The sequence below is a fragment of the Saccopteryx leptura genome, chromosome X (assembly GCF_036850995.1).
Source record: "Saccopteryx leptura isolate mSacLep1 chromosome X, mSacLep1_pri_phased_curated, whole genome shotgun sequence".
NCBI lineage: Eukaryota > Metazoa > Chordata > Mammalia > Chiroptera > Emballonuridae > Saccopteryx > Saccopteryx leptura.
In genome coordinates, this window is record NC_089516.1 from 72,907,805 (window position 1) to 72,923,989 (window position 16,185).

Sequence of the window (16,185 nt, forward strand, 5' to 3'; positions counted from 1 at the left end):
ACTTACATGTAAGCCATGAAACCATAAGCATCTGTAAAGCCAGTACCCAGGGCCACCATCACAGCTGCCTGGCCCATGCAGGTTTGCATTGGATTCAGACAGTCGATAAAGAAACAATGGAGCCCAAAACTGGTGGGCCATCATCTTTTTTTTTTTTTTTTGTATTTTTTCTGAAGCTGGAAATGGGGAGAGACAGTCAGACTCCCGCATGCGCCCGACCGGGATCCACCCGGCACGCCCACCAGGGGAGACGCTCTGCCCACCAGAGGGTGATGCTCTGCCCCTCCGGGGGGGGTTGCTCTGCCGAGACCAGAGCCACTCTAGCGCCTGGGGCAGAGGCCAAGGAGCCATCCCCAGCGCCAGAGCCATCTTTGCTCCAATGGAGCCTCGGCTGCAGGAGGGGAAGAGAGAGACAGAGAGGAAGGGGGGGTGGAGAAGCAAATGGGCGCTTCTCCTATGTGCCCTGGCCGGGAATCGAACCTGGGACTTCTGCACGCCAGGCCGATGCTCTACCACTCAGCAAACCGGCCAGGGCCTGGGCCATCATCTTTAATCTTAGCTTGCACCCAGCAGGCAAGTATAACACACACTGGGCTCCAAAACCCACTCATTCAGTGCTCACAAAACTACTGACTTTATCCGAATTTCCTAGAATCAAAGGTTTCTAGCTCACTAGCCTTATTCCCCACCTCTGTTCCCCATCTCCTTCCTTCTCCCTGCACAAACTCTGCACAAACTGGCTTCTCACTCAACTCTCCTCCATCTTGGCTGCTTCTCCTGGCCTCCTCCACATGGCCTTTCTCTGCTCTCCTCTCTGCTCTCTCCTCTAATATTAATCTCAGAAACTAAGAGAGCAAGGTCTCATTCTGCCCCACCTTATAGTGCAGAAATCAAAATCTTTAATCCAATATACAAAATAGGGAAGTCTTTAATACAAAGTCACTTATCTGAGGTATGATGAGATTGTACCACTCCACATCAAAAAGGGTGGGAAAGGCTTAGTCCTAAAACCAAGCCCCAAGCTACAAGGATCCTGCCTTCCCACAGCCTGCCCCCAACACACATTAATATCACCTGGGCGTCGGGCTTCCATGTGGGCAGCACCATCTTTAATAAAGGGAGCATAATATATTTTATCTGCCCAACATCATCTTAGAAGAAAACATAGGCAATAAGCTCTCTGACATCTCTCGCAGCAATATATTTGTTGATTTGTCTCCACAGGCAAGTGAAATAAAAGACAGGATAAAAAAATGGGACTATATCAAACTAAAAAGCTTTTGCACAGCTAAAGATAATAAGAACAGAATAAAAAGACAAACTACATAATGGGAGAATATATTTGACAATAGGTCTGATAAGGGGTTAATAACCAAAATTTATAAAGAACTTGTAAATCTCAGCACCAGGAAGACAAACAATCCAATCAAAAAAATGGGCAAAAGAAATGAATAGACACTTCTCCAAAGAGGACATACAGATGGCCAATAGGCATATGAAAAAATGCTCAACATAACTAATCATTAGAGAAATGCAAATTAAAACCACAATGAGATAACACTGGACTTTTTGTGGGACTTCCCACCCCTCAGGATCTTTGCATCTCTGATGCTGTTTCAGATCTGTAGTGGATAATGATTTCTGATCTTTATGAGATTCAACGTTCTCATTGTGAGAGTGAGTCATGTATGTTCAGCCCTTAAGGGCGTGTGGCATACAGTAAGTGTTAAATAAATGGGAAAAGTGCACCACCCCAGATCATGCAATAGTCAAAGGTGTAGGGAGGAACTTAGTGTTGAGAAGATCTTAGTATTTTTGATGTAGGGTGGTGCACTCTCATGAGGAATCCCATTATGCCTCAGATAAGTGACTTTGTATCAGAACTTCCTTGTTTGTGTATTGGATTAAAGGTTTTGATTTCACCTGACCAGGCAGTGGCGCAGTGGATTGAGCGTCAGACTGGGATGCGGAAGGACCCAGGTTTGAGACCCCAAGGTTGCCAGCTTGAGCGTGGGTTCATCTGGCTTGAGCAAAAACCTCACCAGCTTGGACCCCAATGAACAACTAAGGTGTTGCAACGAAAAACTGATTGATGTTTCTCATCTCTCTTCCTTCCTGTCTGTCTGTCTTTATCTATCCCTCTATCTGACTCTTTCTCTGTCTCTGTAAAAATAAATAAATAAATAAATTTTAAAAAAAGGTTTTGATTTCTATACTATAAAATGGGGCAGACCAGGAACTTGCTCTCTAGGTTCCTGAGATTAGCATTAGAGAGGAGAGCAGAGAAAGGCCACGTGGAGGAGGCCAAGAGAAGCAGCCAAGATGGCGGAGTGCTGAGGGAGTAGCCAGTTTGTGCAGAGTATGTGCAGAGAGAAGGAGATGGGGAACAGAGGTAAATAAGGCTGGTGACCTAGAAACCTTTGATTCTAGGAAACTCAGATAAGTCAGTAGTGCCTTTGGGAGCCAAGAATGGACTGGGAAGTGTTTTCCCACTCTGTGTATTTCTTTCCCACTGGGTGCAAGCTAGGATTGAAGCTAATGGCCCATCAGTTCTTGGTTCCATTGTTTCATTACCGTCTGTCCAAATCCTATGTGAACCTGCACGGGCCAGGCGGCTGTCATGGTGGCCGTGGCTACTGCTTTACACCAATGCACTATGAATTAATATTTCCTACAACTTATCTGGACCTTGAGTACTATATGTGGGAACTTTTTATGTTTCTGACTAAAATTACTTCATTTTAGCTAACTGTAAGCATGTTGGACACCCAAGTACTTAGATTCCAGCATTGGTGACTGTATTGGATATGTCAGGGGTCCCCAAACTTTTTACACAGGGGGCCAGTTCACTGTCCCTCAGACCGTTGGAGGGCCAGACTATAAAAAAGAATGAAAAAATCTCTATGCACACTGCACATATCTTATTTTAAAGTAAAAAAACAAAACAGGAACAAACACAATATTTATAATAAAGGACAAGTAAATTTAAATCAACAAACTGACCAGTATTTCAATGGGAACTATGCTCCTTTCACTGACCACCAATGAAAGAGGTGCCCTTTCCGGAAGTGCGGCAGAGGTCGGATAAATGGCCTCAGGGGGGCCGCATGCGGCCCGCGGGCCGTAGTTTGGGGACCCCTGGGATATATAGTATAGTTAAGCGTGTGGAGTCTACATCTTGGCTGCCTAGGTTTGAATTCACCACTTATAACAGGGGTTGGGAACCTATGGCTCATGAGCCAGATGTGGCTCTTTTGATGGCTGCATCTGGCTTGCAGACAAATCTTTAATAAAAAAAATAATAACGGGCCCTGGCTGGTTGGCTCAATGGTAGAGCATCGGCCTGGCGTGCAGGAGTCCCTGGTTCGATTCTCGGCCAGGACACATAGGAGAAGCACCCATCTGCTTCTCCACCCCTCCCCCTCTCCTTCCTGTCTGTCTCTCTCTTCCCCTCCCGCAGCTAAGGCTCCATTGGAGCAAAGTTGGCCTGGGCGCTAGAATGGCTCTGGTTGCGGCAGAGCAATGCCCCAGATGGGCAGAGCATCACCCCCTGGTGGACATGCCGGGTGGATCCCGGTCGGGCACATGCAGGAGTCTGTCTGACTGCCTCCCCGTTTCCAACTTCAGAAAAATACTATAATAATAATAATAATAATAATAATAATAATGTTAAAAATATAAAACATTCTCATGTATTACAATCCATTCATTTCCTACTGCTCATGTTCATGCTTGCGGGTGGCTGGAGCCAATCACAGCTGTCCTCCGGGATAACACCAAATTTTTATTGGATAATGCGTAATGTACCCGGGTCGTTGTATGGCTCTCACGGAATTACATTTTAAAATATGTGGTGTTCATGGCTCTCTCAGCCAAAAAGGTTCCCAACCCCTGATTATAAGATCTGAAACCATAAGTAAGTCAGTAAACTGCTTCATGAATCAGTTACTTGATTTGTAAAATCAGGATGACAGTACTTCCGAGTTTTGTGAGCATTAATTAACACATTAAAAATGTATGTTTGCCATAAGCATTGTGTCAGAACCAGAACAGTTACATAGCACTTCTTATTATAAAAAAGGTAGGGATGAGGAAGGGACCTGGGACTTCTAAGAAATCTCCATTACTGACTGCACTTAGCAGCCTTATGGAGAATTCCATCTTAGGGAGCCAGGAAACCAGAGTTTTCCAAAGGGAAGTTCCATTTGCATGGACCCTGGTAGGGCTGCCGGGAATCCGATGGGAGGGGCGGGAAGGGGTGGAGAGGAAAACCCAGGATGGCGCGGCTCCGTTGCAGCTGCTGTGGGGACGGCGGTGGGAACGTGAGCTGCGACCTTGGGCCTCTCACGCCCTTCACGTCTCTTGGGGACGCCACCTCGCTTCTTTCTCCTCTGCCAGCGGACCGGCGACACCACCCCAGGGTCCTGCCCTCAGTCACTAAAGTTCCCAGTGGGTCGACGCGTGCGCTACGTGACAAACGCTAGCCGCACGTCCCACCCGCGCCCTCGACAGACTGACAGCGATTCCGGGCAATGGGAGCGCTCCGGCGCCTCTGGTCCTCGTCCAATAGCAGCTGCCGTGAGCCACGCGCAGCGTGCCGGCCAGGAAGGGGCGGGGCAGGGAGGTACGGCGGGCGCACAGCTCAGTGGTCGGCACGCGTACCCTGGCAGACGTTCGCTTCTGTCTCCGCTGCCGTGTGCTTGCCGGGCCTCTCGCTGCTGCTGAATTGCCAAAATGTCGCTTTCCAACAAGCTGACTCTGGACAAGCTGGACGTGAAGGGGAAGCGGGTCATCATGAGGTAATTGTGTACGTCTGCCCGCGCGCCTTCGGGGCTCTGCCACAGCCTATAGCCGGGGTCAACGCGCTTTCCCGCGTGGGTAAAGTTGCTTTTAGTCCTGGACTCGGTTCTACGGCGTCTCGCCGTCTGGGCGAGGCTGCCGAGCATTGTGGCTGAGGCTTTGCCGGGAGTTGATGGTTCCTGATCTCATGTCTCCCAGCTTAGTGAGCGAGCTGGAGTTGCCCTTTTAGGGCGGATCCACCGATAGCAGCTCAGATTGCGGACCCATTCTGCCCTGTTTGCTATTCCTGCCATGCCTCCGGTGCCCAGGCGATGAAGTGGGATGGGACCTAAGGCTTAAGCAGCAAATCTCTAGGCCCCAAGGCAGGGACCTTGAAAGGTCATTCGGTTAGTCTCCCCTTCCTGCCACCCTGCGCCATCCCAGGCAGATGAGAAACGGCCCACATTTCAAAGGCCCAGTGGGTGTTGATTTAGACGATCAGGAGTTGAAGCCCCTCGAGCAGCGGGGGTCGGAGGGTGAAGTGGGGTGGGGCGCCCCAAAGACGGCCCTGCAGAGCTTATGTAACAGACCTCTGCCGCCCTACCTGGTCTTTGGACTCCGGGCGGTGGGATTTGCATCAGAGTTGTGACACATGCTGGGGAAAGGAAGAGCAGGGTGTGGTTCCTCATTCCTGCATTTCTCTGGCCTCAGCCCCAGAGGTGGCTAGAGAACCGGGATAGTAGAAGTAGGGGAGTCCCCATGCACTTTGCTGTCTCTTACTCAGCACATGTAGATCCCTGCTCCCTGCTCACTTACAAGTATGACTTCTCCCGGATTTGCCCCCATTTCTAATAGGGTGTATGGAGCTTTTACATTGATTCTTTTTGTAACGTGTGCTACATTTGTGCGTGTTGGGGCAAACTGCATGAGACAGGTAGGTATGTAACTGACACACATGACTTACATACCTTGAGATAGTACAACGGTGGTGTTTTGGGGGTGCCATAAGGACTTACTTTGATAACGGATGGGATTGACCTTTTGGGGAGGTGATTGATGGGCAGGCATGTGAAGGATGTGATTTAGCCTATTCCCTAATTTGGGTTCGTTCAAGTGAGGGCATCTTTTAAGAGGCTCTATCACCTTCCATAACATCATCTGAGAGGTAGAAAGGACCTTTATCTAATACCAGGATGACTGTAATTCCTACTTTTTCCAGATTGCAAAGGCCAGGTCATTCAGAGAAATGTAGACACTGGGTGTTTTTCACTGTCACAAGCTACTGAGTTTTTCTATTTCCACAGAAAGACACAGAAGGCCACTTGTAGTGACCATAGTAAAATTAGAGGGGAGAGCTACATGAATTTTAGGGCACCCACAGTTCTCTAATTCATAGTGCCTTATATGTTTTTTTTTTTAATTTTTTTTATTTATTCATTTTAGAGAGGAGAGGGAGAGACACAGAGAGAGAGAGAGAGGAGAGACAGAGAGAGAGAAGGGGGGAGGAGCTGGAAGCATCAACTCCCATATGTGCCTTGACCAGGCAAGCCCAGGGTTTCGAACCGGCGACCTCAGCATTTCCAGTTCGACGCTTTATCCACTGCGCCACCACAGGTCAGGCTTATATGTTTAAGCTTAAAAACAGAACAGGTGGACACTGGCAACTAGATTTTAATTATTTCATCCCATCTTCTCTGTGCTCAAGCTTGACCTTTCCAGATGATGCAACTGAAAGACAAGGGGTGGGCCATTATGCTGGTCACCCTCCTACAATTTTGGTTTGGGGCTTTATCTCCTCTGGAAAACTGGCTTGAGAAGTTAACTGGGCTGGCTGCAAGTGGGACTAGGGAAGGCACTTATCTTTTCTCCCTGTGGATCTAATATGTAATATCTTTCTGCTCAAGTGGTCAAAGTGTCATTCAACACAAATTAACCCTGTGCCTTGAAATGATTGGCTAGTCCTGATTGGTTGATGGAAAGTGACCTGTCCAAGGTCACAACTGGTAAGACGGTGGCAGGGCCAGAACTAGAATTGGGTCTCCTTAGCTACCAACCAGCTCCTCTGAATACTGGGACACAGTGATCAAAGGTTAAAATAGACCTTTTGTTTGCTGATGGTTGCAATCTATAATTTTGCCCCTGTAATCTGGAGAAGTTCTACTTATTTGGGCTGAGGGCAGGAAGTTACTTTGTTCCCTGAATATTAATGTATCTCTTTTGAACAGAGAGAGAGTCACATCATGGCACTACTTTTTGGAAGAGCCCAGGCAGCCATGCTTTGTCAGCTCCCATTTCTTTTTGTTTCAGTGTTGCTATGTGGTTGCTATGTGGCCCTTGCTGGCAGTGTTTTGGAAGTGAGGCCTCCTGAGTTATGGCTGCTTCACTTACCTCCTCTCTTTGTCTTGCAAAAGAGAACTCTGATGTTTGCTGCATCTTCTGTGTTGATGGTGAAGGAACTTTTTTTGTTGTTGAGGGAAGAGAGCCAGAAACATGACTGAGTAATTATCAGATTCCACCTCAGTTTCTTAGGACACCAGTTGCCTTACCTTTGAATAAACTTCCTGCATATTTTTGCAATGTCATTTTCTTTCTTCCTGTCATAGGATGCCAGTCACACTCCCTTGCTGACTGTGAAACACTTCCCCTTTGCTTGTTACCCTGCCCTCCACCTTTTTTTTTTAAAACCTTGCGGTTTTTCTCTAACCTGTTGTAACTTGTAAAGCAACAGGCTTGAAGTAGTGGAAAAATAAATGGAGAGGAAAAACAGAGCAGATAAAGTCTCTAAGACAACCCTAATATTCCGATTTTCTTGTTAGAGGCAGTGAAGCAAGGGTGGACAGGGTTCGTTTGAGAGCTCTTAATGGACCTGGGCCTGGACTCCTGAGATTTCAGGTGATAGAGACTTGATATTTCTATTAAATCAATATTTTTAACACTTTATTTTGAAATAGTTATAGATTTATAGGAGGTTGCAAAGACAGTAGAGAAGTCCTGTGTTCACCCAATTTCCCCCATTGGATATTTCTTTTATATTTATAGGACATTAGCAAAAGGAGAAGGTTAACTTCAGAATAAAGTGTGTAGTTCTCTGCTGTCTTAACAAATGTGTAGCCTGACCTGTGGTGGCGCAGTGGATAAAGTGTCGACTTGGGAACGCTGAGGTCGCAGGTTCAAAACCCTGGGCTTGCCTGGTCAAGGCACATATGAGAGTTGATGCTTTCTGCTCCTCTCCCTTCTCTCTCTGTGTGTGTGTCTCAAAAAAACTGAATAAAGTTAAAAATAAAACCACAAAAAAACAAATGTGTAGATTTGTGTAACTCGCACCATAATCAAGATACGAGATTTGTTTTGTTTGATCACCACGAAGATCTCCATTGTGCTACCCCTGTGGAGTCATGGGACCTCTCCCTTGTTCCTAACGTCTGGTAACTACTAATCTATCTCCCATGTCTAAAATATTATCATTTCAAACATTTTAATAAAAGGGGGATTACACAGTATATTACCTTTTGGCATTGGCTTTTTCATTCAGCGAAATGCCCCTGAGGTTTCTCCAAGTTGTTGCGCGCATCCGTTCAGTCCTGGTATTGCTGAAGCGCATTCTAAGGTATGGATGGTCTACCCTGTGCTTAGCCAGTTAAAGGATGTCTGGGTGGTTTCCAGTTGGGGACACTCCAAATAAAACTCGTGACCATTGAACATTCATTCATACGCAAGTCTTTTTTGTTTTTTGTATTTTTCTGAAGCTGGAAACGGGGAGAGACAGTCAGACAGACTCCCGCATGCGCCCGACCGGGATCCACCCGGCACGCCCACCAGGGGAGATGCTCTGCCCCTCCGGGGTGTCGCTCTGCTGCCTGGGGCAGAGGCCAAGGAGCCATCCCCAGCACCCGGGCCATCTTTTCTCCAATGGAGTCTTGGCTGCAGGAGGGGAAGAGAGAGACAGAGAGGAAGGAGAGGGGGGTGTAGAAGCAAATGGGCGCTTCTCCTATGTGCCCTGGCCGGGAATCGAACCCGGGTCCCCCGCACGCCAGGCCGACGCTCTACTGCTGAGCCAACTGGCCAGGGCCCATACGCAAGTCTTAGTATGGGAATATACCATCATTTCTGTTGGGGAGACACCTAGGAGTGGGACTGCTGGGCTATACGCTTGACCTTTTGAGGAATTCCTGTACTGTTTTCAAAGCAGCCATACCGTGTCACATTTCCGTCCACAGTGTATGAGTGATCAGTCTCTCCGCATCCTCGCCAGCACCTGTTGTTGTGATTTTTATTTGTTTTTTAATTATTTATTGAATTTAGTAAGGTGGGAAGAGACAGGAACATCAAGCTGTTCCTGTATGTGCCTTGACAGGGGATCAAAATGGCAACCTCTGTGCTTTGGGATGACGCTTCACCAACTGAGCCATGCGGCCAGGGCGCTGTTGTCATTTTTATTTTAGCCATTCTGATAGGTGTGTAGTGATACCTGATTTCATGTCTGAGTATTGCAGGGAAGTGGAAAAGGAAGGGGTGCAGACTGTACATAGAACAAACAAGTGGAATGTGTCGGCAAGAGCAGCTCCTTTCCTTTGGTGGCATCTGCAGAGAGACGGCGCTGAGAGGAGAGCTGTCTTTGAGAGTCGAAGGTGGTGAGGGGATGTCATTCACAGGCAGTGAGAAGAGAGGTCAAGTCCAGGTCCCTTCAGGAAGCTGTGTGAGCCTGGATAGGTGAGACAGAATGAGCGTTGCTGTCCAGAGGTGTCCCCCTTGTGAGGGCTGGGGACCAGGAGCAGCACTGAAGGGTGGCTTGTGCTGGGACTCCTGCCCTTAGCCCTTTTGACCAGAGCTTTCTGGGAGGCTGCAGACTGAGAAGATTACCCGTGGTAACTGGATGCTCAGTCCTCTTTGGAATGCACTCTATGGCTGGCAAAGACCTGGACCTTCTTCAGGATATTTAAAGAAGTTTCGAATCAGAATCAAGTAACCTGAAACTAAGGAGAAGGTATTTCTTCACAGGCATATGTACTGCCTTTATTTTTGAAGGCTTTATTTAATTAAAATATTTGAATATAGACTTATTCCCTCAACCCACCTTTGGAGACGCTGTTCTTCAGTGAGGTAGATTGGGGTACAGGCATACCTCTTTTGATTGTCTTTTGCCTTATTGCACTAATAAATACTGTGTTTTTGTTACCAGTTGAAGGTCTGTGCAGTCCTGCATTGAGCAAGCCTACAGGCACCATCTCCCAACAGCATTTGCTCACTTAGTTCCCTGTCACATTTTGGTAATTCTTGCAATGTTTCAAAGTTTTTCTTTATAATTTGTCATGGTGACCTGTGATTAATGATCTTTGACGTTGCTATTGTAATTTTTGGGGGGTACCATGAACTCTCCATATTCAGGCTTAATAAGTATTGTGTGTGTTCTGACTGCCCCACCAGCTGACTGTTACCCCATCTCTCTTTCTCTCCTTGGGCCTCCCTATTCCTTGAGACACAACAGTATTGAAATTAGGCCAGTTAATAAGTCTACAATGCACAGCGTTCAAGTGAAAAGAGGAGTCACACATCTCTCACTTTAAATCAAAAAGCTAGGAACAATTAAACTTAGCAAGGAAGGCGTGATGAAAGCTGAGACAGGCCAAATACTAGGTTTCCTGTGCCAAACAGTTAGCCAAGTGCTAAATGCAAAGGAAAAGTTCTTAAAGAAAATTATAGGTGCCATTCCAGTGAGCACATGGATGGAGGGAAAGTGAAACAGCGTTATTGCTGCTGCGTGGAAAATTGTAGTAGTCTGGGTAGAAGATCAAATCAGCCACAACACAACATCCCTTCAGCCAAAGCCTAGTCCAGAGCAAGGCCCTGACTCTCCTCAGTTCTTTGAAGGGTTTGGGAGGCGAGGAAGCTGCAGAAGAAAAGTTGGAAGCTAGCAGAGGTTGGTTCATGAGATTGAAGGAAAGAAGCCGTCTTCATAACATAAAAGAGCAAGGGGTGTAGTACTTGCTGACAGAGAAGCTGTCGCGGGTTATCCACATCTAGCTAAGATAATTCATGACGGTGGCTGCACTACACAACAGTTTCAGTGTAGAAGAAACAGCCTGATACTGGAAGATGCTGTCCAGGACTTTTTAAATGTTTATTTCATTGATTTTAGAGAGAGGAAGGGAGAGAACAGGAGAGAGACAGAAACATCTGTTCCCATATGTGCCTTGACCAGGGATCGAACCAGCAACCTCTGTCCTTCAAGATGATGCTCTAACCAACTGGACTGTCCAGCCAGGATTTGTAGGACTGTTATAGCTAGAGAGGAGAGAGAGATCAGTGCCTTGGTTTCAAAACATCAAAGGACAGGCTGACCCTCTTGTTAGGGATTAACACAGCTGGTGACTTGAAGTTGAAGCCAATACTCAGTTATTAGGAAAATCCGAAGGCCCTTCAGAATTATGCTAAATGGAACAACAAAGTCTGGATGACAGCACATCTATTTACAGCATGGTTTAAATATTTTAAGCCTTCTGTTGAGACCCACTTCTCAGGAAAATAATATTCCTTACAAAGTATTACGGTTCATTGATAATGCAGCTGGTCACCCAAGAGCTCGGATGGAGATAGTGAGATCTGTGTGGCTCTCATTCCTGCTAACACAACATCCATTCTGCAGCCGGTGGGTCCAGGAGCAGTTTCAACTTTCCTGCTTTATTTAAGAATACATTTTGTAAGGCTGTAGCTGCTGTAGATAGTGATTCCTCTGTCATCTGGAAACCCTCTGGACAGGATCCAGCATTCTAGATGCCATTAACATTCGTGATTCAGTAGAAGCGGTCAAAATACAAACATTGGCAGGAATTTGGAAGTGTATTGCAGTCCTCGTGGATGGCTCTGAGGGGTTCAGGACTTCACTGGAGGAGCCCTGGCCGGCTAGCTCAGCAATACAGCGTCGGCCCGGTGTGTGGAAGTCCCAGTTTTGATTCCCGGTCAGGGCACACAGGAAAAGCACCCATCTACTTCTCTACCCTTCCCCCTCTCCTTTCTCTCCACCCCCCCCCCACAGCCAAGGCTCCATGGGAGCAAAGTTGGCCTGGGCACTGAGGATGGCTCCATGACCTCCGCCTCAGGTGCTAGAATGGCTCCGGTTGCAACAGAGCAACGTCCCAGATGGGCAGAGAATCGCCCCCTGGTGGGCATGCCGGGTGGATCCCCATCAGACGCATGGAGGAGTCTGTCTCTCCACCTCCCTGTTTCTCACTTCAGGAAAAAGAAAATACTGACTATGGTGGAAATAGCAAGCGAACAAGAATTAGAAGTGGAGCCTTGAAGATGGGACCAAATCGCTGCAGCCTCAGGATAAAACTTTAATGAATAAGGAGTTTCTTTTTATGGATGAGCCAACAAAGTGGTTTCTTTTTTTTTCTTTTTTTTATTAATTTACTGTGTTTACATAGATTCTAGTGTCCCCCCGAATACATCCTCCCCTCCCCTGTGTTCCCCAATACATCCCCCCTGCCCCCATCCCCATAACGCCCTCCCGCCTTCCCTCCAAGATTTGCGATTCTGCTCTCATCCCATCCTATCACCCTATCATCCTCTTTCCCTCTGACCCCTTTCCTTCTGGATCCTTTTATCCGGACTCTGTCTCTATTCCACTCCTCAGTTCATATTGTTCATTGGATTCTTCAGATGAGTGAGGTCATATGATATTTTTCGTTCTCTGCCTGGCTTATTTCACTTAATATAATAGTTTCATCCATGTCGTCGCAAAAAATAATATTTCCTTCTTTTTCAGGCCCCATAGTATTCCATTGTGTATGTACCACGGCTTTTTAATCCACTTGTCCGCTGACGGACACTTGGGATGTTTCCAGATCTTCGCGATTGTGAACAATGCTGCCATAAACGTGGGGGTGCATTTCTCCTTTTGATTCGATGATGTGGTGTTTTTGGAATATATTCCTAAAAGTGGAATAGCTGGGTCAAAAGGCAGTTCGATTTTTAATTTTTTGAGGAATCTCCATACTGTTTTCCACAGTGGCTGCACCAGTCTGCATTCCCACCAGCAGTGCAGGAGGGTTCCCTTTTCTCCACATCCTCTCCAGCACTTATTCTGTGTTGTTTTATTGCTGAGCGTCATTCTGACTGGTGTGAGCTGTTATCTGATTGTGGTTTTAATTTGCATTTCTCTAATGATTAGTGATGTTGAGCATTTTTTCATATGCCTATTGGCCATCTGTATGTCCTCTTTGGAGAAGTGTCTATTCATTTGCCCATTTTTGGATTGGATTGTTTGTCTTCCTGGTGTTGAGTTTTACAAGTTCTTTTTTTTAAAAAAAAAATTTTTTTTTAAAGATTTTATTTATTCATTATAGAGAGGGGAGAGAGAGACAGAGAGAAGGGGGGGAGGAGCAGGAAGCATCAACTCCCATATGTGCCTTGGCCAGGCAAGCCCAGGGTTTTGAACTGGCAACCTCAGCGTTTCCAGGTTGACGCTTTATCCACTGCGCCACCACAGGTCAGGCACAAGTTCTTTATAAATTTTGGTTATTAACCCTTTATCAGACGTATTGTCAAATATGTTCTCTCATTGTGTGGTTTGCCTTTTTATTTTGTTCATATTATCTTTAGCTGTGCAAAAGCTTTTTAGTTTGATACAGTCCCATTTATTTATCCTGTCCTTTATTTCCCTTGCCCATGGAGATAAATCAAATATATTGCTGCGAGTGATGTTGGAGAGTTTATTACCTATGTTTTTCTCTAGAATGCTTATGGTTTCATGACTTACATTTAAGTCTTTTATCCATTTTCAGTTTATTTTTGTGAATGGTGTAAGTTGGTGGTCTAGTTTACTTTTTTTGCAGGTAGCTGTCCAGTTTTCCCAACACTATTAAAGAGACTGTGTTTACTCCACTGTATGCTATTACCACCCTTGTCAAATATCAATTGTTCATAAAGGTGCGGGTTTATTTCTGGGTTCTCTGTTCTGTTCCATTATTTATATATATGCCTGTTCTTATGCCAGTACCAAGCTATTTTGAGTACAGTGGCCTCGTAGTATAACTTGACGTCCAGAAGTGTGATACCACCCACTTTATTATTTTTCACGATTGCTGAGGTTATTTGTGTTCTCTTTTGGTTCCATATAAATTTTTGGAATATGTGTTCTATATCTTTGAAGTATGTCCTTGGTATTTTAATAGGAATTGCATTGAATTTATACATTGTTTTGGGTAATATAGACATTTTAATAATGTTTGTTCTTCCTAGCCATGAACATGGTTTATGCTTCTACTTGTTTGTATGTTCCTTGATTTCTTTTATCAATGTTTTATAATTTTCCGAGTACAAGTCTTTTTTTTTTTTTTCCATTTTTCCGAAGCTGGAAACCGGGGAGGCAGTCAGACAGACTCCCGCATGCGCCTGACCGGGATCTCCTGGCATGCCCACCAGGGGGTGATGCTTTGCCCCTCTGGGGCGTTGCTCTGTTGCGTCCAGAGCCATTCTAGCGCCTGAGGCAGAGGCCACAGAGCCATCCCCAGCGCCCAGGCCATCTTTGCTCCAATGGAGCCTCGGCTGCGGGAGGGGAAGAGAGAGACAGAGAGGAAGGAGAGGGGGAGGGGTGGAGAAGCAAATGGGTGCCTCTCCTGTGTGCCCTGGCCGGGAATCGAACCCGGGACTCCTGCACGCCAGGCCGATGCTCTACCACTGAGCCAACTGGCTAGGGCCCCGAGTACAAGTCTTTAACCTCCTTGGTTAAATTTACTCCTAGGTATTTGATTTTATTTTTTTGTTGCAATAGTGAAGGGGATTGTTTTCTTAATGTCTCTTTCAGACAGATCATTGTTGGTGTATAAAAATGCCTCTGATTTTTGAGTATTAATTTTATATCCTGACACCTTGCTGAATTTCTTTATCAGGTCCAGTAGTTTTTTGACTGTGATTTTAGGGTTTTCTATGTACAGTATCATATCATCAGCAAATAATGATCGTTTTACTTCTTCTTTTCCAATTTGGATGCCTTTTATTTCTTCTTCATTTCTGATTGCTTTGGCTAGGATTTCCAGAACTATATTCAATAAGAGTGGTGAAAGGGGGGCACCCCTGCCTTGTTCCTGATCTTAAGTGGATTTTTTTTAACTTTTGCCCATTGAGTATGATGTTGGCTGTGGGTTTGTCATAGATGGCCTTTATCATGTTGAGGTATGTTCCCTGTATTCCCACTTTGCTGAGTTTTGATCATAAATGGGTGCTGGATTTTATTGAATGCTTTTTCTGCATTTATTGATATTATCATGGTTTTTGTCCTTCCTTTTGTTTATGTGATGAATCACATTGATTGATTTGCAAATATTGTACCCACATTGCCTCCCCAGAATAAATCCCACTTGATCATGGTGTATGATTTTTTTCATGTATTGCTTGATGAGGTTTGCTAATATTTTGTTGAGAATTTTAGCATCTAAATTCATCAGGGATATTGGCCTATAGTTTTCTTTCTTTGTGTTGTCTTTGCCTGGTTTTGGAATCAGAATTATGCTCACCTCGTAAAAGGAGCTTGAAAGTTTTCCCTCCTCTTGAATTTTTTGAAATAGCTTGAGAAGAATAGGAGTTAGTTCTTTTTTGAATGTTTGGTAGAATTTGCCTGTGAAGCCATCTGCCCCAGGGCTTTTGTTTCTTGGGATTTTTTTTTTTTTTTTTTTTTTTTACAGAGAGAGAGAGAGAAAGAGAGAGTCATAGAAAGGGTTAGATAGGGACAGACAGACAGGAACAATGAGAGATGAGAAGCATCAATCATTAGTTTTTCGTTGCAACACCTTAGTTGTTCATTGATTGCTTTCTCATATGTGCCTTGACCGTGGGGCTACAGAAGACCAAGTAACCCTTTGCTTGAGACGGTGACCTTGGGTCCAAACTGGTGAGCTTTGCTCAAACCAGATGAGTCCACGCTCAAGCTGTCAACCTCGGGGTCTTTGACCTGGGTCCTCTGCATCCCAGTCCAATGCTCTATCCACCTTGCCACAACATGGTCAGGCTGTTGGGAATTTTTTGATAACTGTTTTGATCTCATTTGTTGTAATTGGTGTATTTAGGTTTTCTAATTATTCCAGATTGATTTTTGAAAGATGATATTTTTCAAGGAATTTGGCCATGTCACCTAGGTTGTCTAATTTTTTGGCATACAGTTCTTGATATTATTTTCTTACAATCCTTTGTATTTCTGCTGTGTCCATTGTTACTTCTCCACCCTCATTTCTAATTTTATTTACTTGAGTCCTTTCTTTTTTTTTTCTTGGTGAGTCTGGCTAAGGGTTCATTGATCTTGTTTACTTTTTCAAAGAACCAGCTCTTGGTTTCATTGATCCTTTGTATTGTTTCTTTAACCTCTATGTCATTTATTTCTGCTCTGATCTTTATTATTTCCTTCTTTTCAGT

The 16,185-nt window shown here is 45.2% G+C and overlaps 1 protein-coding gene across 1 annotated transcript in view; it reads left to right on the plus strand.

Moving 5' to 3' along the window:
- Positions 1-4,602: 4,602 nt before the first annotated feature.
- PGK1 (phosphoglycerate kinase 1) overlaps positions 4,603-16,185 on the plus strand; it is a 42,519-nt gene continuing 30,936 nt past the window's right edge. The window contains exon 1 of the mRNA XM_066357704.1: positions 4,603-4,799. Within this exon, the coding sequence (XP_066213801.1) occupies positions 4,735-4,799 (65 nt within the window). The 5' untranslated portion in view covers positions 4,603-4,734. The remainder of the gene's footprint in view (positions 4,800-16,185) is intronic.